A 22,927-nucleotide genomic window follows, 5' to 3' on the forward strand; every position below is an offset into this window, starting at 1 on the left:
TAACAAATTAAACACAAATATTCGTTTAACACGATACACACACATAATCACATACACACACACACACACACACAAACCCGCAAAAACACACAAACACGCATACAAATGGCAATTAACTGTCTAAAAACATGCATTTTTAATTGTTTCTTTATAAATGGTTAAATGAGGGAATGCCTTGGGGGAGTACTTTAGTTTCTCTTCCCCCTCTTGTTTTGCTACATTTGCTCCAGCGTTCCTCGAACCCAGCTGGTCTCAGATCAGCTGCAGTGACAGACTTGACAGTGAGCCTATCATGCCTGTCACTGTCCTATGGGCAGCCTATGAAATGGGGTCAGGCTGCAGGTGGGTGAGAACACACAGCTGCAGTCTGCTTAACCCACCCGCATTTAAAACAGTGAAAATGGCAGAGCCGTACGAGTTTCACTCTGCTGGAAATTGTGTCATCTTTTCATTGAGAAATGTAAAACTGGCCGATTTATCAATAATACCAAATTTCTATCCAACCACTACCTTAAGCTGGTCCTATATATTTATGTATATATAGATGAAAACACATACAGTATGTCGGAGGGTATTATAGAGGGTTTCAGCTAACATCAGAAAGAGTGATTTATCAATGTTATTTAAAACCCTGAGATGCGTAGAACCATATGGCACAAAAAAGGCCATTCGGATCACGTGACTGTGCAGGCATTATTCACCTGAATATAATTTAATACATATTAAAAAGTAATTATATTACAAAAATCAGCACCTCAATTTAACAGTAGATTCTGGACAAAGTGTTCCTGGAATATCTTACAAAATTATAAGATTTAAACCACAACAATTTTCTAATTCATACCATTATATACACTAAAATCACGGAGCTCTGCTAATATATTTATTGTAGAATTTTGTAGTTTGACAAAACAGATATTTTCTTCAAATCAACCATTTAGACTAATTTCCACAGCTTCCATATAAAACATTACATATAACGGTTTATTTTGAGTACAGTCAGACATGATGGGCCAAATGGCCTTCTTCTGTGCCATAAATTTCTATGGTTCTAGTTCCCCAAGATTCTGGCATGCCACGTCATTACTGTGCAGCGAGAAAATAATTGTTTGCCCAAATAGCAAACAGCAAAAGGTTGAAATAAATTAAGTTGCTTGGGTTCTTAATGTCAACTCTGAAACAAGAATTCTTGACAAGTGGTTGAAAGAGGTAAGATTTCTGGACAGAACTCAAGTACAATTTACTTACAAGAAAACACAAGGAAACGTGAATTGGCCTGTACAACTTAAAATTAGTTACCATCAAATGATTGGAGAGGTGTACCATTTTAACTGGAACATTCTACTAGTGTATAAATGATCATTATAGTTCAGTGTTAACACTGCGAAATTAATCTACAAAATACATAGTCACTCCACTTTACAACAACTACTTGCATTTAAATAGGCCCTTCACACAGGAAGAGTCTCAGAGTCCTTACAGTAAATCCTGTGAAGCACTTGCGATGTCCTAACGTAAAAAACACTATATCAAATGCGAGAATTATTATTATAAGCAGTAAAGTATCATGAATTACATTAAATATATTACATAATTGTTTTTCCAAATACTCTACATTGTTGGAACAATACATGATGTTTGATTACAGTCAAACGTCTTTGTTGTTCATAAGTTCTGATGTCCTAACCCTAAAGAATACTGTATTCTACATAATTACTTATGTATATCATGTCAAAGATAACAATGTTACAGTATTAAATTACACCACAGGTTGAGAGTATAAGAATGCAATAATTTGTCCTTGCAGGATATAGTCTTGCCCTCAACCTTACATTTGATATAGTGCCTTATCACGTTGTTGAGATGTCTCAAAGTGCTTCACGAGATAAACCTAAAGTGGAGTGACTGTATTTTGTTGGCGAAAAGTACAAAGGGCGAAATGGGCAAAAGTACATACGAAGATGAGAGAATTTAAAAAGGACATGGGCAAAGGAAGGAAAAAATGTATCCAACTGAAATAATAGTCAGAAAATCATTATGTCTCTCTATTTTAATCATCACATATGTTCATCATTCATGATCTGAATACATCTTTTCATTTAATATCTAAAACTTTTTTGATTTCAGTATAAACCTAAAATATTTTAGAAATAAAATATCAGAAGTCACTTGACATATCTATACAAAGAAACACTGAATAAGCCTTATTAATAAAAGCATACACCCTTCAAATGACTTTTAAAAACAATTGTGCTCATTGTGAGCTAAAACTCACTATTATCACAAGAGTTTAATCAAAGAAATTATTGCTTTTAAAAAGATGCTCAGTGAACTGAAGTAAAGCTTATCATTAGATAGGCACCAGAGACGGATGTAAGATTACAAAGAGACATCACAGGGGTGAGTCTATGAGAAACCCATTTGTCAAATGGCCACAAGATGGCAAAGCAGATACAGTTGTTCTTTGTGTGACGGCCACATGCTGCTTTTAGTCTGTTTCTACTCTTGCCATTTAGAAACCAAGTGACCTCTAGTTAATAGTTTTAAAGCTATAAACACAATAACAAAGAACAAATCACAGGAGGGAAGATGAGCAACCTATTAATTGCATATTTTGCATATCAATCATATTTACAGAACTAGGACCTAACAGTATGATAGTATTGAGCAACAGACAGGGCAAAGCACTGTTTGAGCACAGACACTATGAATCGAGGGGGTGAAATTAGGTGCCTTACTGGCACTGTGCCAAATTAACCACTGAAAGGAAGTACAGGAAATTGCATACCTATCAGGAGGATTTAATTTGGAATTACGAACATAGACCTGGGTAATAACTTACAAAACTCAGTTCAATCTCTTCTTTAGCATCTGAGAACCACATATGTAAATACCACAGTTCAAGCTTTGTTTTGCTCCACGTATAGTAAATCCATCTAGATTGGTGTAACAGATGGCTAGAATGATTAATAAACACTTACAATGTCCTATGCTTACTCAAATTAATAACTCTTAATTAGGAAAGAGTATGTCTATGATAGATTCTCACGGAGGCTTATGTGCATTTATTATAAGGAAATATTGTTCCCAGAACTATACCTATTTACTTAGAAAATTGCATTTAATTTATTGCATGTTTAATGCATTATCCCTTTTTGATTGGATATTTAGCAGTCTTTATTTGATTTAAACTTTATACAGCCATTATTTCTGGTCAGAATCCTGTAATTATTGTTCTGCATAATTTATTTAACAACTGGATTGTGATAATTCCCTGCCTGACAAATCTCTAAAATAAAGTACCCTAGTGCAGAGAGGTCAATTTTGTTGATCAACCTGGAATTTATAAAACTGACAAATAGGTCATTAAAAATTGACAAATTCTAAATTTTTAACTTTTCTGTTACTCACTATTTTCATCTAGATTGAGAGCCTGGTGTTGCACTAATATTTCTCCATACAAACTATAGTTATGTTTCAGATAATTATTAACCTAAGACAGCATGGAGGACAATCAATTGTACTGTTTGATGTTAAAAATCTATCCTTTCTCCTAACTACCTGTTAGATCATAACAAAAGAGTTGGGATATACAGGCGAGTATTTGTTTTTATGGTCAAACTCAGCAAATTTGATTAAACCATAAGTTATTTTTTAAAAATCTTTCCATACCAAATATTATTTTCCATTCTTCTTCCAAGCAACTAATTTTAATTTCACTCTTCAGCTCTTCTTAAGAGGCACAGATATTATGTATTCAGCCCAGATTACCTACCACACAAATTTCCCCTTTCTGAGAGATCTTTGCTTAGTATCTTTGGCTAATAATGAAAGTCCTTAATAATCTATTAAGTACTTTTTGGGGGTTAGCCAGGTGTCTAACACAACAAAACACATCATATCACACCACACCAGTACATCAACAACAGTAATTATTATTATTTATTATATCAACACAGTAAAGAACTGGGCCACCTACTTGGTCTAACTCTTAAGTTTTATCAATACATAGAAGACATCTTCATTAATTTTTGTTTCATCACTTTAACAAATGTAATTTGTTATTATTTGTTGTTTGAATTATGCTTTAAAATACATTATTGTTATATTTTAAAGTGAGAATTCATAATTTTGACTGAATATCACCAATTTGCATATTTGAGTTTTAATGGGTTTTCGAGTGACAATGCACATATTTGGATTCAGCCATAGGCAAACTGATTTGTATCCAATTCATTGAATATAAAAATGCAATTTTAAATTACTATATTGCTCTGCCATATAAATATACATCATCAAGAAAAATGGAAGTACAGTATGTGAATTTCAAGAATACTAAACCCAATGGTTTCTCCTCCTGCCCCTGCCTGGTCACTTGCGGGGTACTCCAGGGCTCCATCCTTGGTCCTCTTTTTTTCCTCATCCATACGCTCCCTCTTGGCGATGTCATCCGCAGACACAGGGTGAACTTCCACATGTGTGCGGATGACACACAAATCTACTTTGCCTCCTCTAGTATCAAATCCAGGTCTGCCGATGTTCTATCAGCTTGTCCGGCAGATAACAGGACCTGAATGAGAACAAACTTCCTGCAACTGAATGTGGACAAGACAGAAGTCGTACTCCTTAGCTCCTGTCAATGCCTTCACTTCTGCGGATAAGAACTCCTAAACCTCCCTGGGCTCTCCCTCAGACTCACCGAACCAGTGTGCAATCTTGGCATCCGGTTTGACCCCCAGCTTTCCTTCTTCCCCCACACCCGGTTTCTGACCAGGACCATCTTCCTCCACCTCCGCCACATTGCCCGCCTACGACCATACCTTACCCCAAATGCAGCCGAAACTCTTGTGCATGCATTTGTCAACTCCCGCCTGGATTACTCAAACGCACTCCTCTTCGGTCTCCCCAGTTCCACTATTCAAAAAATCCAGCTCATTCAGAACTCTGCTGCCCGCATACTTACCCGGATCAAACTCTGTATCCCCATCTCACCAGTTCTGGCCAGACTCCACTGGCTCCCCTTCAATGAACAGATCGACTTCAAGATCCACACAGTTGTGTTCAAATCTCTTCATTCCCGGGCATCTCCTTACCTCTCCGATCTCCTCACTCCCCAATCCACTACCCAGCACCTCCGCTCGACTGGCACCGGCCTCCTGTTTGTCCCTCGCACCCTCCATTCCACCATTGGAGGTCGAGCATGCAGCCACTATGCCCCGAAACTCTGGTACACTCTCCCTCAATCCCTTCGCCTTGCCACCTCTCTCCCCTGTTTCAAGTCGTGCCTAAAAACCTTACTTTTCGACCGTGCATATGATCACTTTTCCCTCAACCCGGCTCTGACTCAGTCAGGAACCTAGGTGTCTTGTTGGACCCTCAACTGTCTTTTCTTCCCCACATTCAAGCCGTGACCTGCTCTGCTTTTCCTCACCTCCGTAACATCGCCCGACTCCATCACTACCTCACCCCTCAGGCCGCTGAATCTCTTGTTTATGCTTTCATCACTTCCAGGCTGGACTATGCAAACGCCCTGTTTGTCGGCCTTCCCAACTCCTCCCTCCACAGGCTGCAGATAATCCAGAACTCTGCATCCCGTGTCCTCTCCTGCACCAAACTCCGTGACCCCATCTCCCCCACTCTCGTCCAACTCCATTGGCTCCATATCCTTCAGAGGATCCAGTTCAAGATCCTGGTCCTCATATACAAAGCCCTCCATGGCCTTGCCCCACCCTACCTCTGTGACCTCCTAACCCCCTACCAATCCGCCCGTTCCTTCCGTTCAGCCGGCTCTGGTCTGCTCCACATCCCCCTCCACAACCTCCCCACCGTTGGCAGGAGAGCCTTCAGCCACTCTGTCCTCAACCTCTGGAATTCCATCCCCCAGTCACTCCACCTCGCCCCCTCCTTAGCCTCCTTAAGTCCCGCCTCAAGACCCTCCTCTTCGACCATGCCATCGGCCACCCCCCCTTGCCCTCCCCTCCCTTCTCCCCCCCTGACCCCAGCTCGGGTCTGTAATGCTGTATTCTGTCCAGCGCCTTGGGACGTCCTCCTGACGTGAAAGGCGCTATACAAAAGTAATCTTCTTGTTGTTGTTGACTCAGGTTCCGCCACTGTTAAGCGCTCTGAGACGGCATCCCGCGTAGAGGGCTCTATATAAGTGCAAGTTGTTGTTTTTGTTATCAATGTTTAGAATAGGACTTTTTTTTAACCAATATAGCTGTAGTCCCTGTAATGTCAGCTACTGTAAGTTAGTGTTAGCAACTGGAAATCTTTCTTGCTCTACAATAATATATACAGAAGTCAAATGTGTTGCAACCAACAGAAATTCTAAACGAATGACAGATTTTTCCAGGAAATATTATATCATAGGTCTGCCCTTTCCCCAAGGCTGGCCTTGAGAAATATTTGGAAAGGCTATTGAAGGACAACTTCTGTCATTCATGACTAACACAACCCCTAATCTGAGTTGTTAAGGTCAGTTTAGAGAAAACGCACTTGAGGACCATTTGGAGGTCCTACCATCACATGGCAGCAGCATGGACAAAGAGCTGCCACAAAGTGGCAGACCAGACTCAATGGCCCAAATAACCTACTCCTGTTTCTATTGGTTTCAAATGTCTTCCACTTGGAATATCCTCCCTAACAGATCAGAGAAACATTTGAGAGAACAGAAAATTAGAATACTTCAATGTGAAGCGCAATACTTAGGCATCAGAAACACTATAATATGTACAAAATTTAATTTCGGAATACAGTGGAAAAATCTGATGATTGCATAAATTAGATCAACAGGATTACAATCTGGAATGTGATTTTTCTTTTGTTAAAAATATTTCTGTTAGCATTTTCAAACCATCTATAGTCCCAGTATTCAATGTAATGTTAAGTAGATCCATCAATACAAACCTTGTATTCAGCCTTCATCTTTGTTAATGCATCTGAAAGCTGCTGCTTAAAACTTGAGCATAAGGTTTGAATCTTCTGCAATGACAATTAAAGCAAAAAAGCAGATACTTTCAATGGCTGATATACTGTTTCTCTTTATTGGTTCATTTTAAGGGAACAAACCATATTCAACTCACTCTCAACTATAAATCCCTCTAGTCTAGCGCCTCCCTACCTCTGTGATTTTCTCCTATCCCACTCCTCTGTTGGCCCCTCCACTCAGCTAACTTGAGACTGCTGTGCAGAGCCCACCAACTCCATCAGTGGCTGAGCCTATAACAACATATAATATTAATTATTGGATTTGTTTGGCACCTTTCAAGCCGGAAGAAAGTCTCAAAGAGCTTCACATGATTTTTGGTAAAGTATTGTGATTTTGTATTTTGTGGATGAAACAGAGCATGGGATCTTAAATGGCCATCTAAACAGACACATGGGCCCTTAGTTCAATGTCTCATCCTAAGGATTGCACCTCCAACAATGCAGTGCTTCCCCACAAAATATACAGTCAATTCACTTAACAGTATATTCTGTGAAGCACTTTGAGACATCTCAAAGACTTGATAAGGCGCTACATCAAATGCAAGGATTTTTTTGTCCCAGGAACTATTAGATTATCAACCTAGACCATGAATTCAAGTCCTGATGTTGGGAATGAACCCACAACCCTCTGAGGCGAGTGCTACCATCTAAGTCAGGCAAAAGGATGCTTAACGATGCTCCTCCACTATCCTCTGAAACTTTCTGTTTTTATCTTTTATCCCTTCAGCTCTGTCGATCTTTAAATCTGGTCTAAAAACTAACACTTTGATCAAGCCTATGGCTACCTCATCCTCCCCCTCCTCCATTGCTCTGCATCTGACTCCATCTATTTGGAGTGCTTAGTGACGTATTTCTATGTGAAGGATGCAATATAAATGCAATAGTTATGACCAATGAACACAATCTGGTGATAAGATTGCATTACAGGAACAGTGAGCAATTACAACTGAATTCAATATCTGGATTGAAGGGGAGGAAGGAAGGTCACAAATCACAGATTTTGGACTCGAGGCCAAATTTGAAGCGATAGGAAAGAAAATTAACTGAAATACAATGTGAGGCACTGTTAATTGATAGATCTACTGAAAAATGTGTAGTCTATTCAAAGAGCTAATTAGTACATTACAAAACAGTTATTTTGATGTGAAGTAACCATAGTTTAATTTGGTTACCACCAATCTGAAACAAAACAGAATGGCTTGCCTTATGTAATGACAAGGGCAGTGGTAAGAACAGAGACTGGGAGGAATATAGAAACAAAAGGAGACCAAGCAAATCATATGGAGGGTAAGAGGGAATATTAAAAGACCTTGCAGATGGTACCACGCATAATTAAAAAGAACATATTTATTTATTACCTGTCTGTGCAATGTCTCAAGAACAGTAATCTGATCATTCATCCTTTTGTATAAGACTAAGGATTGCTCCTGCATTTTCAAATCATAGCCTGCTTCCAGAGACATCTTGCTGCATTCCAAGTCTCTCTTAACCACATGAATTTCCTGAAAAAGACAAAATAGTTCTAATATGACAAACACTTTTCAATAGCTAGCCACACTGTGGTTGAAACAGTTGCTAAAACTTTGTCTTAGAAAAAAGAATGTTAAATGACTTTGATTCAAGATGAAGCAATAATTTGATATGTTTGAGTTGATTATGTAAATGAGATACAAGTTCCATAAAAATAGCAATATCCTGCAACTAACTTTTATTAAGGGAACTTGTGTAAGCAGTCTCCAAAATTTCTATAAATGTATTAGGTTTCCTTTCAGCTGCTTTTCACAATATTCACAATATCCCAAGTTGCAACTTAAACATTGACTTTCATATAATTCTTAAGCATCAACTTGATTCAACATAAACATCATACTGTATGTGGAATACTGATTTCTGTGACATGCAGAAGTACAATATTTTATTGCATTAAGCATGCATCTCAGGAATCTAATATTTGGCAGAATGCCAAGCTAATAATTCATGTAAATAAAATTGCAATATACATCAATCCTTAAAATAGCCTTACAAAAAAACAGGGGATGGGGATTTAAAAAATCTGAATTCTAGTATTTGAAGAGGTCTCCATTTGAAGTAAATATTGGGATTGCAGGTCCATTATTAACATTTCCATGCTGTTTTCTGCTATTCCAAAGTAATAATAATAATAAATAATCCTTGCATTTGATATAGCGCTTTTCATGTCTTCGAGACATCTCAAAGCACTTCACAGAATATACTGTATATACTGACTGTATATTTGTGCGCAAAACGCAGCAGCCAATTGCACACAGCAGTGTCCCACAAACAGTCGTGGATTGAAGTGACCAAATTATTATTTTTTTTCTTGAGGGATTATTATGAAGTGCATGGAGTAAGGAAACTTGCCCAAAGTTTTGACCTGCCGGGAATCAAACCAGGGTCTCTCGCTTGCAAAGCAAATGCTCTAACCACTGAGCTATTCTAAGGTATGTCTCAAAAGGCAGAAGGAAACGCTTTGACACTGGTGAAACAGTTGCCAAAGTGGCCCTGTTGCATTTTCTGTAGGATTTTAAAATTTGAACATGCAACCTGGACGATGCAGACCCTAATTTGGTGTCTGGGACCCTATGGGACACTACCCTGCGTGAGGAGCGTTGTGTAAATGCAAATTGCTGTTGTTGATAACTACCTCTATTGAAGTTCCAAAATATAAAAAAAAACCTTGGCATGATTTCTTGAGGGAATAAGAATGAGCTCAATTCTGTTTATTTAGGTACACTTGTCACCTCATATGCCAATAGTATCTTGCAACAAATATTTCAGCTGAGGTGGAAAAATCTTCTCTCTTCGTTCTATTGATTCAAGTAGCAGCAATAATGACTGAGAGCAGAGATTTTTGCTCCTAAACTTATCACAAGTTAGATAAGCAATTTGAGTTATGATGTGGAACACTGAAGGACATGAGCTGTGCATAGCCACCCTTCTGTTATGGTAGAGACATGCTCAACCAGTTACCAACTATGATCTGAATATTAAGTTAAGATGCTAATTTGCAATTCAATTCCACTGTAGATGTTTTTATAATGATTGGTATAACTAAGCTCAAGAATAATTTTGCTAGTGTAATGATATTCATATTGGAGGCTTTGTATAAAAAGCTTGAGTAATCATCCCCAGTCAATTCCCAGTACAATGAGAAAACGTTTTGTTTTTCACACATATATTAAATATAATTCACCCAGTGTCCAGCCAATAATTCCCCAGGTAAAATTGTTCATTCATTTCACTGTGATTGGTTATGGTATAGAATCACAATTAAGGTGGTGGTTTGTAAAGCACTACAGTTGTCAAATTTATTTAAAACACCAATCACAGAGAATAATACAAAGCTGGGCCAATGACAGCTTAATTTCTTTTAAATTAAAAAAGATAATAATCCTTGGATTTGATATTGCACCTTTCTCTTCAGGAGGGCATCTCAAACGTTTCACAGGATTTACTTTAACGTAATAATAATAATAAATCCTTGCATTTGATATTGTGCTTTTCACGTCTTCTAGACGTCTAAAATATAGTGATTGTGTATTTTGTAGGTGAATGTTGCAGCCAATTTGCACGCACCACTGTCCCACAAACATGAAGTGAATAATCAATTTATCTCAGAGGTGGATGCAAAATCTTTTTATGACTTGCCTTAAGTGTTGGGGGGAGGGGGGTGAAAATAGATTTTCATGATTATTTATTGCATATGGGATTTCTTAGACATTCATTCATTTTCAGTATGCGTTGTATATGTGAAATATTCATTTTATTCTTCAGTCGTGGGGCACAAAATGCACAACAGTAGCATGAGTGATTCACCTTTCTATTTCTCTTTCTGAGAAAAAATAACTTGACTGGCACCTGAATCTTCCTAACTTGTGTTGGTGCTAATTACTCTAATCCCATCTCCCTAATCTTTCCCGTGCCCTTCAATATTACAGTCAAACCTGCTCAATAAACCACAACGTTAATAACCATCCTGAAACAGCCCAGGCACAAATCTACACGCACAATGAATCAGAGGCCACCCTTATATAAATATATATAAGGGCAATTTTTAATATAAATATAAAGGCAATTTTTGACTACTCCCTAAGTGGTTGTTGAAGACAGGTTTGACTGTATTTTCTTAGATATTTGTCAATCTGCATTGGAAATATGGGCTCAACCTTTTCTAAACAGGAAATCTGTGTTTGTCTGTGTGTTATGGCCTTATTCACATTCCCTATGGCTTTCCTCAAACAAATAGTCTAAAAAAAAGACACTGCCATGCACAAGATTTATTATAAAACATATACTAACACTTCTATTAATGGAATAATTTGTTAAATTCAATTACAATCGTCAGTCACAAATGATTATGCACTACAAACTCATCTAAAAACTAACTAGTGGAGAAACACACAACTGCTTATGACATTGTCTGCTTTCATTTTCAGCATTCTGATTCCACAAATACTGCTCTTTTATATTCTGTGTTGCTAGACCTCGGTAGATGCACTTAACTATTCCAAACTGTATAACAAACAATTGAAAACTCAGGTTGCAACACCATTTCTGAGCGAACCAATAACACAATACATTGCTGTGCGCAATTGGCTGCCTCGTTCGCCCACAAATATACAGTCAATTCACTTTACAGTGTGTTCTGTGAAGCGCTTTGGGACGTCCTCCCGACGTGAAAAGCGCTATATCAAATGCAAGGATTATTATTATTATTATTATTACATACCCAATAGAAGGGACTATTGAATTCTTTTTGCTCCGGTTAAAGCTTCTTGTAAACAGGTTACTGAACTGTTTGATAAAATTTGAGATGGTGAAGTCTGCAGCTACTGAACAGTACATTTTCCAAATGGCATTGATGGGCAATTATAGGCCAGTGTGATATCAAACTTCCATTTAGCGATTATTTTCCACACAATTTTGGATCTGGATGTGGATGCGTTTTTGCTGACAAAATGTGCAGTCAATTCACTTTAGAGTATTCTGTGAGGCTCTTTGAGATGTCTCTAAAATGTGATGGGGTGTTATATTAAATGCAAAGATTATTATTACTATTATTATTGGATTATTGTCGCAAGCTGTGTTTTTTGGAGTGAATAGAATCCAGGAAACAATAGGTTACATAATATAATTGATCACATTTTACTGTGTTCTTGGTTTACTAAATGAGTCAAGTACCTTAAATACAGATGCCAGGCTATCACTCAGTTCTTTCAGAGCCAATATTTCACTTTCATCTGTTTGAGTTGCATGATCGGTTTTAAAGAAACCTATTTTCAGGTCATTTGAGAGACCAGAACTAGAAGAAAAAATATAAAACATGCCTTCCACATTGAATAATTCCAGTGTTTCTTTGCAGGTTTCCAGAAAAGAAGGGAACATGCATTACACTGTAACATGATTTAAATAAACCTGGGTCTTATTTTCTTGACATTATACGTTTTGGTATTGAGAAACATGCCTGAAACGCAGTACTTTGCCAGGGTTGAAAAAGAATGATTAAGTTAAGTCAAGACCATAAATAGTTTAGCAGAAGTAGTTTAATGTTGAGAAATGCGTTGGATTACATTTGAGAATAAAACTAAGTATACTGTATACTAAATTGTAACCTTCCAATGATGTTGAGAAACAGAGGGATATATCTTTGCAGGTTGGAATGCAGGTTGAAGTTACCTTAACAACACAAATGAGATTCTGGTTTTAAATATGGAGTATCTTATTTATAAGCAATAAAGCATATTAAATGTGTACAAGACATTAGTTAGAGTAGTTGGAGTACTGCGTGCAGTTTTGGGCACCCCATTAAGAGAAAGGATATGAGATTAATGGAGAAAGAAAACAGTAGACTCATGCCAATGAAACTAGAAGGGTGTAATTTATTTTTAAGTTAGACATTCTGAACTTAGGCTCATTTTCTAAATTATGTTTAACAAACAAATATAACCCCTGAGCATAATATAAATATAAATCATTAAATATATCTATTTCTGGTTCAATTATTCAAAACACCCTTCACTGTCACACAAATTAGTTTCCAATACACGTTTGCACTGTGGACCACATTCATTATGTATACATGCATTTGCTCACTTGCTTACTAAATGCCGCCAGTAGTCTTATGCTAAAATGGCCAATTTCCAGGTCATTGAGTCACCTTCAACATCACTTCCTGCTTTGCTGCACATGTGCAAATAACAGAAACATAGGAATAGGAGCAGACCATTCAGCTCCTCGAGCCTGTTCCGCCATTCTATTAGATCATGGCTGATCTGTATCTCAACTCCAATTTCCTGCCTTTGCCCATAATCCCTCAATATCCTTACCTAACAAATATCTATCCAACTTAGTCTTGAAAATTTTAATGGATCCACTACCCACAGCCCTTTGGGGGAGAGGGTTCCAGATTTCTACGAAGCTATGCATGAAAAAATGCTTCCTGATTTCATTCCCAAATGGCCTAGCTCTAATTTTAAGATTATGCCACCTTGGTCTGGATTCCTCACCAGACGAAATAGTTTCTCTGCAGCTACTCTATCGATTGTATTCTATTTGGAGGATAAAATGCTAAATCTGTATAAATTATTGGTTAACCCACTTTTGGTTTTTTCTGTCTAGTTCTAAAAATCCCCTCTTTAGGAAGGACATCAAGGCAATGGAGAGGGTAGAGAATAGTCATTAGGAGAATACTGGAATCTATGCATATGAGGAAGGACTGGAGAAACTGGAACAGATTTCACTGGAAGAGAGGAGCTCTCTCAAAATCATTTCTATTGGATGGTGAGTTGATAATTTGAGGGTATCAATTTGTGACCAAATATCAAAGGGAATAATAAGAGAAACATTGTTAGGATATGGAATTTTCCACCAAAAATGAATGAAACAGAAACAAAATATTTTTTAAAAGAAAATCAAATATTTGAACAACAAATTGCATTTATATTGCGCCTCGTCGGGAGGACATCCAAAGGGGTTGGACAATGAAGGATTTAAAATATAAAATGGTATGGGGAAAGGTCAGAGCAGTGGACTATAAATGTAATCTTTCCCACTGTATTGTAAAATACTTAATAATAAAATAATAATAATCCTTGGATTTGATATACCACCTTATCACGTCTTTGAGACACCTCAAAGCACTTCACAGAATTTACTGTAAAGTGAATTGACTGTATATTTTGTGGATGAAACGCGGTAGTCAATTGCGCACAGCAGGTCCCACAAACAGTCATGGATTGAGTGACCAAATTATTATTATTTTGTTTTTTTNGAAGGGATTATTACCCCTGGAAAAGCGATCTGCCAATCAACTAACAACCGGGTTCCTACTTACTGCTAGGTAAACAAGGGCATGTGGAGTAAGTAAACTTGCTCAAGCTTTCGCCCTGTCCTCGAATTCAAGATCCTCATCCCCATTCACGGCCTTGCTCCCTCCTACCTCTCTGACCTACTATCCCCCTACTTACCTGCCCGTACCCTCCGTTCCTCTGGCTCCAGTCTGCTCCACATCCCCCGCCCCAACCGCCTTACCATCAGTGGCCAGGCCTTCCGCCATTTCCCTGCTCGGGTCCTGACCCAACTGTCCAGCGCTTTGGGACGTCCTCCCGATGTGAAAAGCGCTCTATAAATGAAATCTTGTTGTTGTTGTTGTCCTGTCCTCTAGCTTGTGAGGCGAGTGCTTTAACCACTAAGTCTTCATCACCTCCAGGCTCGACTATGCAAACACCGTTTGTCGGCCTCCCCAACTCCTCCCTCCACAGGCTGCAGATAACCCAGAATTCTGCAGTCCGTGGCCTCTCCCGCACCAAACTCCGTGAACCCATCTCCCCCACTCTCGCTCGACTCCTCTGGCTCCCTGTCCTTCAAGATCCTGGTCCTCACATACAAAGCCTTCCATGGCTTCGCCCCACCTTACCTCTGCGACCTCCTAATCCCCAACCAACCCGCCCGTTCCCTCCGCTCAGCCGGCTCTGGCCTGCTCCACGTCCCCCGTCCCACCATTAGCGAGAGAGCCTTCAGCCACTCTGCCCCCAACCTCTGGAGTTCCATCCCCCAGTCACTCCGCCTCAACCCCTCCTTAAAGTCCCACCTCAAGACCCTCCTCTTTGACCATGCCATTGGCAACCCCCCCTTCGCCTCCCCTCCCTTACCCCCCCAACCCCAGTTCAGGTCTGAAATGCTGTACTTTGTACAACGCCTTGGGACATCCTCCTGAAGTGAAAGGCGCTATACAAATGTAATCTTGTTGTTGTTGTAAGCTGCTTCCCCACTCCTCGGGTCCAAATCCCTGGCTGTCCAGCGCCTTGGGACATCCTTCCAACGTGAGAGGCGCTATTCAAATGTAATTTTGTATTGGATTGTAAGATACAGGACTCCACTATTTCATGGGATAAAAAATCTAACACTCTTTAGTGGGATACAGAAAAATGACATTACATGGGCCAAACAGGAAAGAGAAAAGGGCAATAAAAAGAGCAGAAAACAGGGTAATGAGGAAGAGAGTGAGAAGGAGAGAACAAGATTGAGGAAATGGAAAGGATAGAAAAAAAGGGAGAGATAGAACGAGACAAGGGGAATATGGAATGAAAGCTAGGGGAAAGAGTGAATATAACAAGGGATGGGGGAGAGAAAGAGGAAAAGAAGATAATAATTCTTGAATTTGATACAATGCTTTATCACATTGTCAAAACAGTTCAAAGCACTTCACAGGATTTACTGCATTTTGTAGGCAATGTCCCACAAACAGCCATTAAGTGAATGATAATTTTATATTTCTCTTCTCTTTTAGAATAGTACCACAGAATCTTTAATATCCACCTGAACAGGAAAACGGGATCTTGTTTTAATGCCTCATCCATAGTACGGGTTTCCTACAATGCAGCACCCCCCCAACACTGTGCTGGAGTTTCTCAGGGCTCTGTCCCTGGTCCTCTCCTCTTCAATATTTACATGCTCCCTCTTGGTGAATCATCTGCTGATGTGGGGTCAACCTCCATACGTATGCGGATGACACCCAACTCTATCTTTCTGCCTCCACTCTCAGTCTCCAGGACCGCTGCTGTCCTGACGGAATGTCAGACATCAAGTCCTGGATGAGAGCTAACTTTCTCCAGTTGAATATGAACAAGAACGAGGCTCTCCTGATTGGCTCCCGTCAGCGCCTCCGCATCTCAGGCACTGGCAGAATCATCCACGGATTCAGACTCCACCTCACTGAGCCAGTCCAGAACCTTGGCATCTTGTTTGACCCTCAACTGTCCTTTCTATCCAACATCCGTGCCATGACCCGCTCTGCCTTCATCCACCTGTGCAACATTGCCCGGCTCCACCACTGCCTCTCCCCTCAGGGAAACGCTCATATGTTTCGCCCATAAAGTACACACCGTCAATCCACTTTACAGTATATTCTGTGAAGCACTTTGAGACGCATCGAAGACGTGATAAGGCGCTACATCAAATGTAAGGATTTTTATTATTATTGCCCGCATTCATTTCATCCAGGCTCGACTATGCCAACTCCCTGCTTGTCGGCCTTCCCAACTCTTCCCTCCCACAAGTTGCAGATCATCCAGAACTCTGCAGCTCGTGTCCTCTCCCGCACCAGGGTCCATAACCCCATCTTCTCCATTCTCGCCCGACTCCGCCACTGGCTCCCCATCCCCCAGAGGATAGAATTCAAAATCCTCGTCCTTGCCTTCAAGACCCTCTACGGCCCTGCCCCTTGCTACCTCTATGACCTGCCAACCCCATACTAACCCGTCCACTACCTCTGGTCCGCAGGCTCTGGACTGCTCCGTGTCCCCCGCCCGGCCCGGCCCGGCCCGCCACACCATCGGCGGTCTGGCCTTCAGCCCCTCCGCGCCCCACCCCCCCAACCCCGCTCCATCCTTCGGAACTCCATCTCACGAGTCCCTTGGCCTCGCCCCTCCTTTTGCCTCCTTCAAAACACGTCTCGCGTCCCTGCTCTTCGGCCGCGCGTTCGGCCACCCCACCCCACCACCCCCCCACCCACCCTCACCCCCACCCACCCCCCACCCACCCCCTGCCCTCCCTCCCAAACCCAAACCCCTGTTCCCCTGTCCAAGTCCGCGACTGTCCAGCGCCTTGGGACGCCCTCCCGACGCGAAAGGTCGCTTCGCAAGTGCAGTCTGTTGTCGTCGTCATTGGGCGTGTCAGCTTACACCTTAAGTGCGCTCAAAGTCCCGACGTGGGGGTGGGGTGGGGGGTGGGTTTGAAGCCACAACCCCTTCTGACTCAGGGAGGCGAGAGCGCCGACTCGCAGCCCCCACGGCCGACACGACACCCGCAGCGGAGATAAACAGAAGACGCCACAAACTTTTTTGAGTCCGTGGCGGAAACTTCTGCTCCGAGAGCCGCACCGTGGCCGCCGGGGGCGCGTCGCAGCCGCTCAGCCTTCGGCTCGAGAGGGCCGACAGCCAGAAAGTAACCCGCCCCCTCTCCCCGGTGCGGCAGATAGAAATCTTTTGATACGTTACACGGGAAAACAGCCCTCCCCGAACGAGTAGGCGAGGAGCTCGAGCAGGTCCTCGTCGTTGCTGTAGATGGTCTTCATGGGATCGCTCGCCGCCTCCATTCTTCGGGGCCGCTCTCTCTCTCTCTCCTCTCTCTCTCACTCACTCACTCACTCCGGCGCCTCTCCAGCCTCCGCCGTCACCATAGCAACCAGACCGCACCACAGCGCACACACCACCACCCTCCCTCCCTCCCTCCCGAACCCGTCTGCGCCTGCGTCAAAATGGTAGCACGCATGCGCAACCCTCCCCCACCCCACCACCACCATCTCCCCCCCACCCACGGTGCAGTGCGCAGACTCAGTTCTGGGATGAAAGCCCGGGTGGGGGGGGGGGTTGCAGGTTACCTGAGCCACGGGCTCAAACGGTAATAATAATAATAATAATAATCCTCGCATTTGATATAGCGCTTTTCACGTCGGGAGGACGTCCCAAAGCGCTTCACAGAACACACTGTAAAGTGAATTGACTGTATATTTGTGGGCGAAGGCAATAGCGATAATAGCGATCGTACGCAAATAGATGACGTGATAATAATCCTTTGCATTTGATGTCGCCGCCTTGTCGCGTCCAAGCGCTTCGCAGAATGTACCGCAAAGTGCGGGGACTTGTGCGTTTGGTGGGCGAAAAGGCGGCAGCCAATCGCGCACGGCCGCAGTGACCCACATCCGTGCCATGGCCCCCCGCTCCCAGGTCGTGGATTGAGTGACCAATTTATGACTGTTCCTCGCTGCAGCACCGGGAGGGCGGGTTTCCTGCAAATCGTTCAGTTTCGTGCCTTCCTGCGCTTTTTTTTTAAAAAGAAATTTCTGTTGCCCCACAAAATCAACTGATGTAGCTTCCCACCCACACACCCCCCTCCATCCCTCCCTCCCTCCCCACACACACACACACACGGTAGGTAACCTATTCCTGTCCTGTCCCCTTCACCCTATACATACATACAAGCAGAGTTTTCAAAATTGTTACAAGTTATATTGTAAGATGTTGTATGTGTCAGTGCTAAGAAACTGAATTACTTGCTGTAATTACGTTGCAAAAATTGTGAGATATTCCCTGCTAAAGCACCTTATAAAATTATACTGTCCTTATTCTTGATGAGAATCAGGGATTAAAAATTCAGCCAATGTGACGCACTGACTTTTTTTTTAGATCAAAGGATCTGGTGTCACTTTGTAATCATCCCCGAGGTATGAAAAGCTTCATCATCAACCTTTCCAGCACTTTTATTGCTAGAAACAATTCACATCATATAATAATCCTTGCATTTGATATAGCGCCTTATCACAACTTCGAGATGTCTCAAAGCGCTTCACAGAATGTATTGTAAAATGAATTGACTGTATATTTGGTGGGTGAAAAATATGTTTTTCATAGACAGCTTCTGCAATTTTGCAATATTCCTTTTATCAGGATTATGCAGTAATTTACCCAACTAGTAGTTTTCAAAAAGCGTTACCCTCCATTGATACTCAATAAGAAATAATATTGAACTGACATAACTAACTTCAAGACAATGCTTTAACCACATTTCCGGCTGTACTAAATTCTAGTGTATGAACAAAACAATTGAGAATAAAACATATACACTTAGCTACATTAGCAAAAGTGAAACAATGTGACTGCCTTAATGTTTGTGAAGTTGGATTACATTCAAAGAGCTGATGATAAATGCACAAAGTGTGTGCTGCAGAAAAAAATGGGCAATGTGGGATTATTTCTCCGTGTTCTGAAAATATTTTACCTTTCATTTTACATGTTAGATCCCACTAGGCAGAACTCAGCGATCCATCTGCCTCCACACCCAAATCAATTCTGTAGCTCAGTGATTAGAGCACTCAGTGGTCAGAGCCTGTAGCTCAGTGTTTAGAGCACTTGCTTCACTTAGCGAGAGACCTGGGTTCTGTTCCCGGCAGGGCGAAATGTTGGGCAAGTTTCCTTACTCCACTCCACACACCTCTGTTTACCTAGCAGTAAGTAGGAACCCGGTTGTTAGTTGATTGGTGGATCGCTTTTCCGGGGATAATAATCCCTCAAAAAAATATATTTTTTGTCACTCAATCTATGACTGGTTGTGGGACACTGCTGTGCGCAACTGGCTGCTGTGTTTCTCCCACAAAATATACAGTCAATTCACTTTACAGGATATTCTGTGAAGCGCTTTGGGATGTCTAGAAGACGTGATAAGGTGTTCTATGAAATGTAAGGATTATTATTATTATTAAGTATTTTACATTACAGTGAGAAATATTTATATGTATAGTCCACTGCTCTGCCCTTATAATGCAAGATTATTATATAACTCTAAACTTGCAAGAAGCAAAATGGCATCTCGTAACTTGAAACTAAATAAATATCCTCATTATTTGAAAACTTCATGCTGTAAGAACCATTAATGAGCCAAACAATAAATCTAGAACAATACATTTTGTTGTAAATTAAAATAATTTTTTCAAGAAATTTCTTCAACATATTTGATGTGTCTTGATAGTTGATGACATGGAAGCTATAAGCACTAACTTATGACCTTGATAAGTTACGATGTTAATATATATCTATCAACTTATTCAACAAATGTCTGTATTTATTGATGGAAAGTTTCCACCTGTACATGCATGACTTAATCCTCTAATAAGACTCAATTCAATTTATGTCAGGATAAAACTGTAAAACACTCATTTAAGAGTACTGTCCAGGCATTGAAATGCACAAACCTGTGTAGTTAATAAATGTTCCTTCATTGAATACCAGCTGTCTACTCAGCCAATATTCTTTACCCAGTGTCATGTAACTCCAGATAAGCCCCAAGCCACTTCAAAGCATGGGCCTCATGTAAATTAAGGGAGCTACTTTGGATCATACTGGGAGGGATTGTCCTATAACTAATTTCATTAGAGCGGCTCAAGTTACAAGTAGAGATCCAGTCTCCTCAAAGCTGAAAACAACCTGCAAAAATCAAGGTACATACATTGTAGTGCATATAGTTTTTTTTATATAGAAGAGAGAGATGTAACTTGCACAGAAAACTTGCCATTTTTTCTGATTCAATTAGGAATCTCAAAAGTAGATTACATTTCAGGTGCAAAACACATCACAGAGATTTAATCCCACCAAAATCACATTAATTTGGCTGAAGTCTAGGTTAGCAAAGGTTTTCAAATCACTCCTGTTGAACGAAATGTTATCCCCATAATGCCAGATGTCTGGTAAATTGGAACATGTTTTCCCTTCTAGGCAATTTCCCAGAATAAAACTAAATTGGATAGCACTATGCATAAATTATACCTGAAGCAGCATACCAATGTTAGTTTGTCTCAAATACACAAGCATTACTTCCTGTGTACATTAATTTACAGCTGCACTTCATCTGTACATCAGTATTTGACAGATGTCATCGCCAGATCTCCAGTAGTCTGTCTTCATTTCCAGGATTCATAATTGCATACCGTCTTCCTTGCCTCTACAATGGAGCTTCTGTCTTCTTCCAACTCTGTGCATCCATCAGTGAAACTTTACAATTTCTGAAGACAATTACAAGGTACCAAAGGCCTCATAATTTAGTGGAAATGTCAGAAAATGCAAATCAGTAGAAATTCTCTCCACCTGCATCTTATCCATGCCAATAAATTAGCATTAAAATTACCACAGGCAGAAAATCATCTCCTTAGATGTTGTGTCCTGAATATTTGATTGTCAAATTAAATTAGAACTTCTAACATGCTATGCCCAATAAGACTTGTTCCCTCCTGACGTGAAAGGCACTATACAAATGTAATTTGTTGTTGTTGTTCTCGTCCAGTTTCTGTGCCAGGCAGGTCCACAGTACTCCAGGGGACCTCTCACTGTGGTTTGGATACTCTTAAGCATGTTGTTGGGTTTCCGCATGTGCAAATCACACAGCTGACCAAAACGAATTCTGTGATAGTTGCAAGGATTTCCTGACCAGTAGATGTGAATCTGGAATTAGAACATAAGAATTTAAACAATTTAAACAACTGGGCAGTTAATCGCAAATATCTTTTAAATCCAATGTCTAATTATTCCTTCCTGTAAATCCACTACTCTCTCTCATGACCTCAACATATACCCTTAACAAATGCTGTTTAGATGCTGGCAGTAGTATTTTGTAACGAGGTACAGGCTATGTCAAATGTAGTATATATGACATTTTAACAGCTGTTAAAGAGGTGGAACATCACCATATAGACAAATCAACCGTTGCAATTCATATCACATCATCAAAACATATCAAAGCACTGCACAGAATATTTTCTAGAGATTGTGTATTTTGTAGGCTTATGCGACAGTCAATTTGCACACTGCAATCTCCCACAAACAACTATGAAGTGAATGATCAATTTTATCTGGAAGATTGTTGGCTAGGATACCAAGAGAAACTCCCTTCTCTTTTCATAAAGTGTCATAGGATCTTTAATCACTACCTGAACAGACAGATGGGACCTCAGTTTAATGTCTCATCTGAAGGACGGCACCTCTGACAATACAGCACTCCCCTAGCATTTCACTGGTGTGTCAGCCATCAATTCAGATTAAAACATTAAGAATAGAGTTCATTTAAAATACATAAAATTATTTTCAGTGGTAGTGTGAGCTTGAATGTCGCAAACATAAATTTTAATATGATCCAGTGAGGAATTTGGATATCCTGAGGAAACAATACTCCTGCCAAAAGTTGATGTGTTAAACAGGTATCCTGTAGTTTGGTGCTGATCGAAATGTGCAATAGTACCTGTTTCCTCTATGTTGTACTACATATAAAACAGGACATGAGTGTCTCTATTGATCCATTTTTCCATTTCAGAACCCTCATCAATGATTCAGGAGTATATGAGCTGATTAGGCAGGAAGGCCATTAACACATATTATTGCAACAATATGTACTCCAAAGACCAAGGTAATGTTCAATCAGGAATACAAACTATTGCTATGAGAATTTCTGTAAAGGTCCATCAGAAGTGGCCGAAAATTATTAGTACCTGCAAAGTATCATAATTAAATAAATCCTAAAAAGAGCTTGTTTCTTGACTGAGTTGGTGTAATGTTTGGAGATCACCCACTTAAGAGTCAACCATTATCTGTGAACTAATGGTTGACTATTTCATCTTAGTTTAATGGTCCCAACTGGATAATATTATAGTGCTCCGATTGCAGCTGAGTATATAAAGGGAGTTCCTGGCATAAGCTATATGTACCATTATAGGTTCAAATCAAAGTCTATAACTGAGTTCGCTGATCTCAGCCAGGCTGTAATTTGAGGAGAAAATCAGGCAGTGTTCTTGGCTGCTATCCAAAGCCCCTTACTGGAAGGTGCATGTCAGAGCTCTGAAATTTCTCATGGTCATAGGCTTATGACCTTTAACTTAAAA

The 22,927-nt window shown here is 40.5% G+C and overlaps 1 protein-coding gene across 4 annotated transcripts in view; it reads right to left on the bottom strand.

Moving 5' to 3' along the window:
• cunh10orf67 (chromosome unknown C10orf67 homolog) overlaps positions 1–17,734 on the bottom strand; it is a 78,182-nt gene extending 60,448 nt beyond the window's left edge. For 3 of the 4 annotated variants that reach the window (XM_007889724.2, XM_007889725.2, XM_007889723.2), the window contains exons 1-4: positions 17,505–17,734; positions 12,190–12,310; positions 8,346–8,489; positions 6,907–6,981 (exon numbers count right to left, since the gene is read on the bottom strand). In XM_007889724.2, coding sequence (XP_007887915.1) covers positions 6,907–6,981; positions 8,346–8,489; positions 12,190–12,310; positions 17,505–17,602 — 438 coding nt within the window. In that variant the 5' untranslated portion in view covers positions 17,603–17,734. The remainder of the gene's footprint in view (positions 1–6,906; positions 6,982–8,345; positions 8,490–12,189; positions 12,311–17,504) is intronic. The other variant, XM_007889726.2, reaches the window with a different exon arrangement.
• Positions 17,735–22,927: the final 5,193 nt, after the last annotated feature.

This window comes from Callorhinchus milii, unplaced genomic scaffold (assembly GCF_018977255.1).
Source record: "Callorhinchus milii isolate IMCB2004 unplaced genomic scaffold, IMCB_Cmil_1.0 Scaffold2, whole genome shotgun sequence".
Lineage (NCBI taxonomy): Eukaryota > Metazoa > Chordata > Chondrichthyes > Chimaeriformes > Callorhinchidae > Callorhinchus > Callorhinchus milii.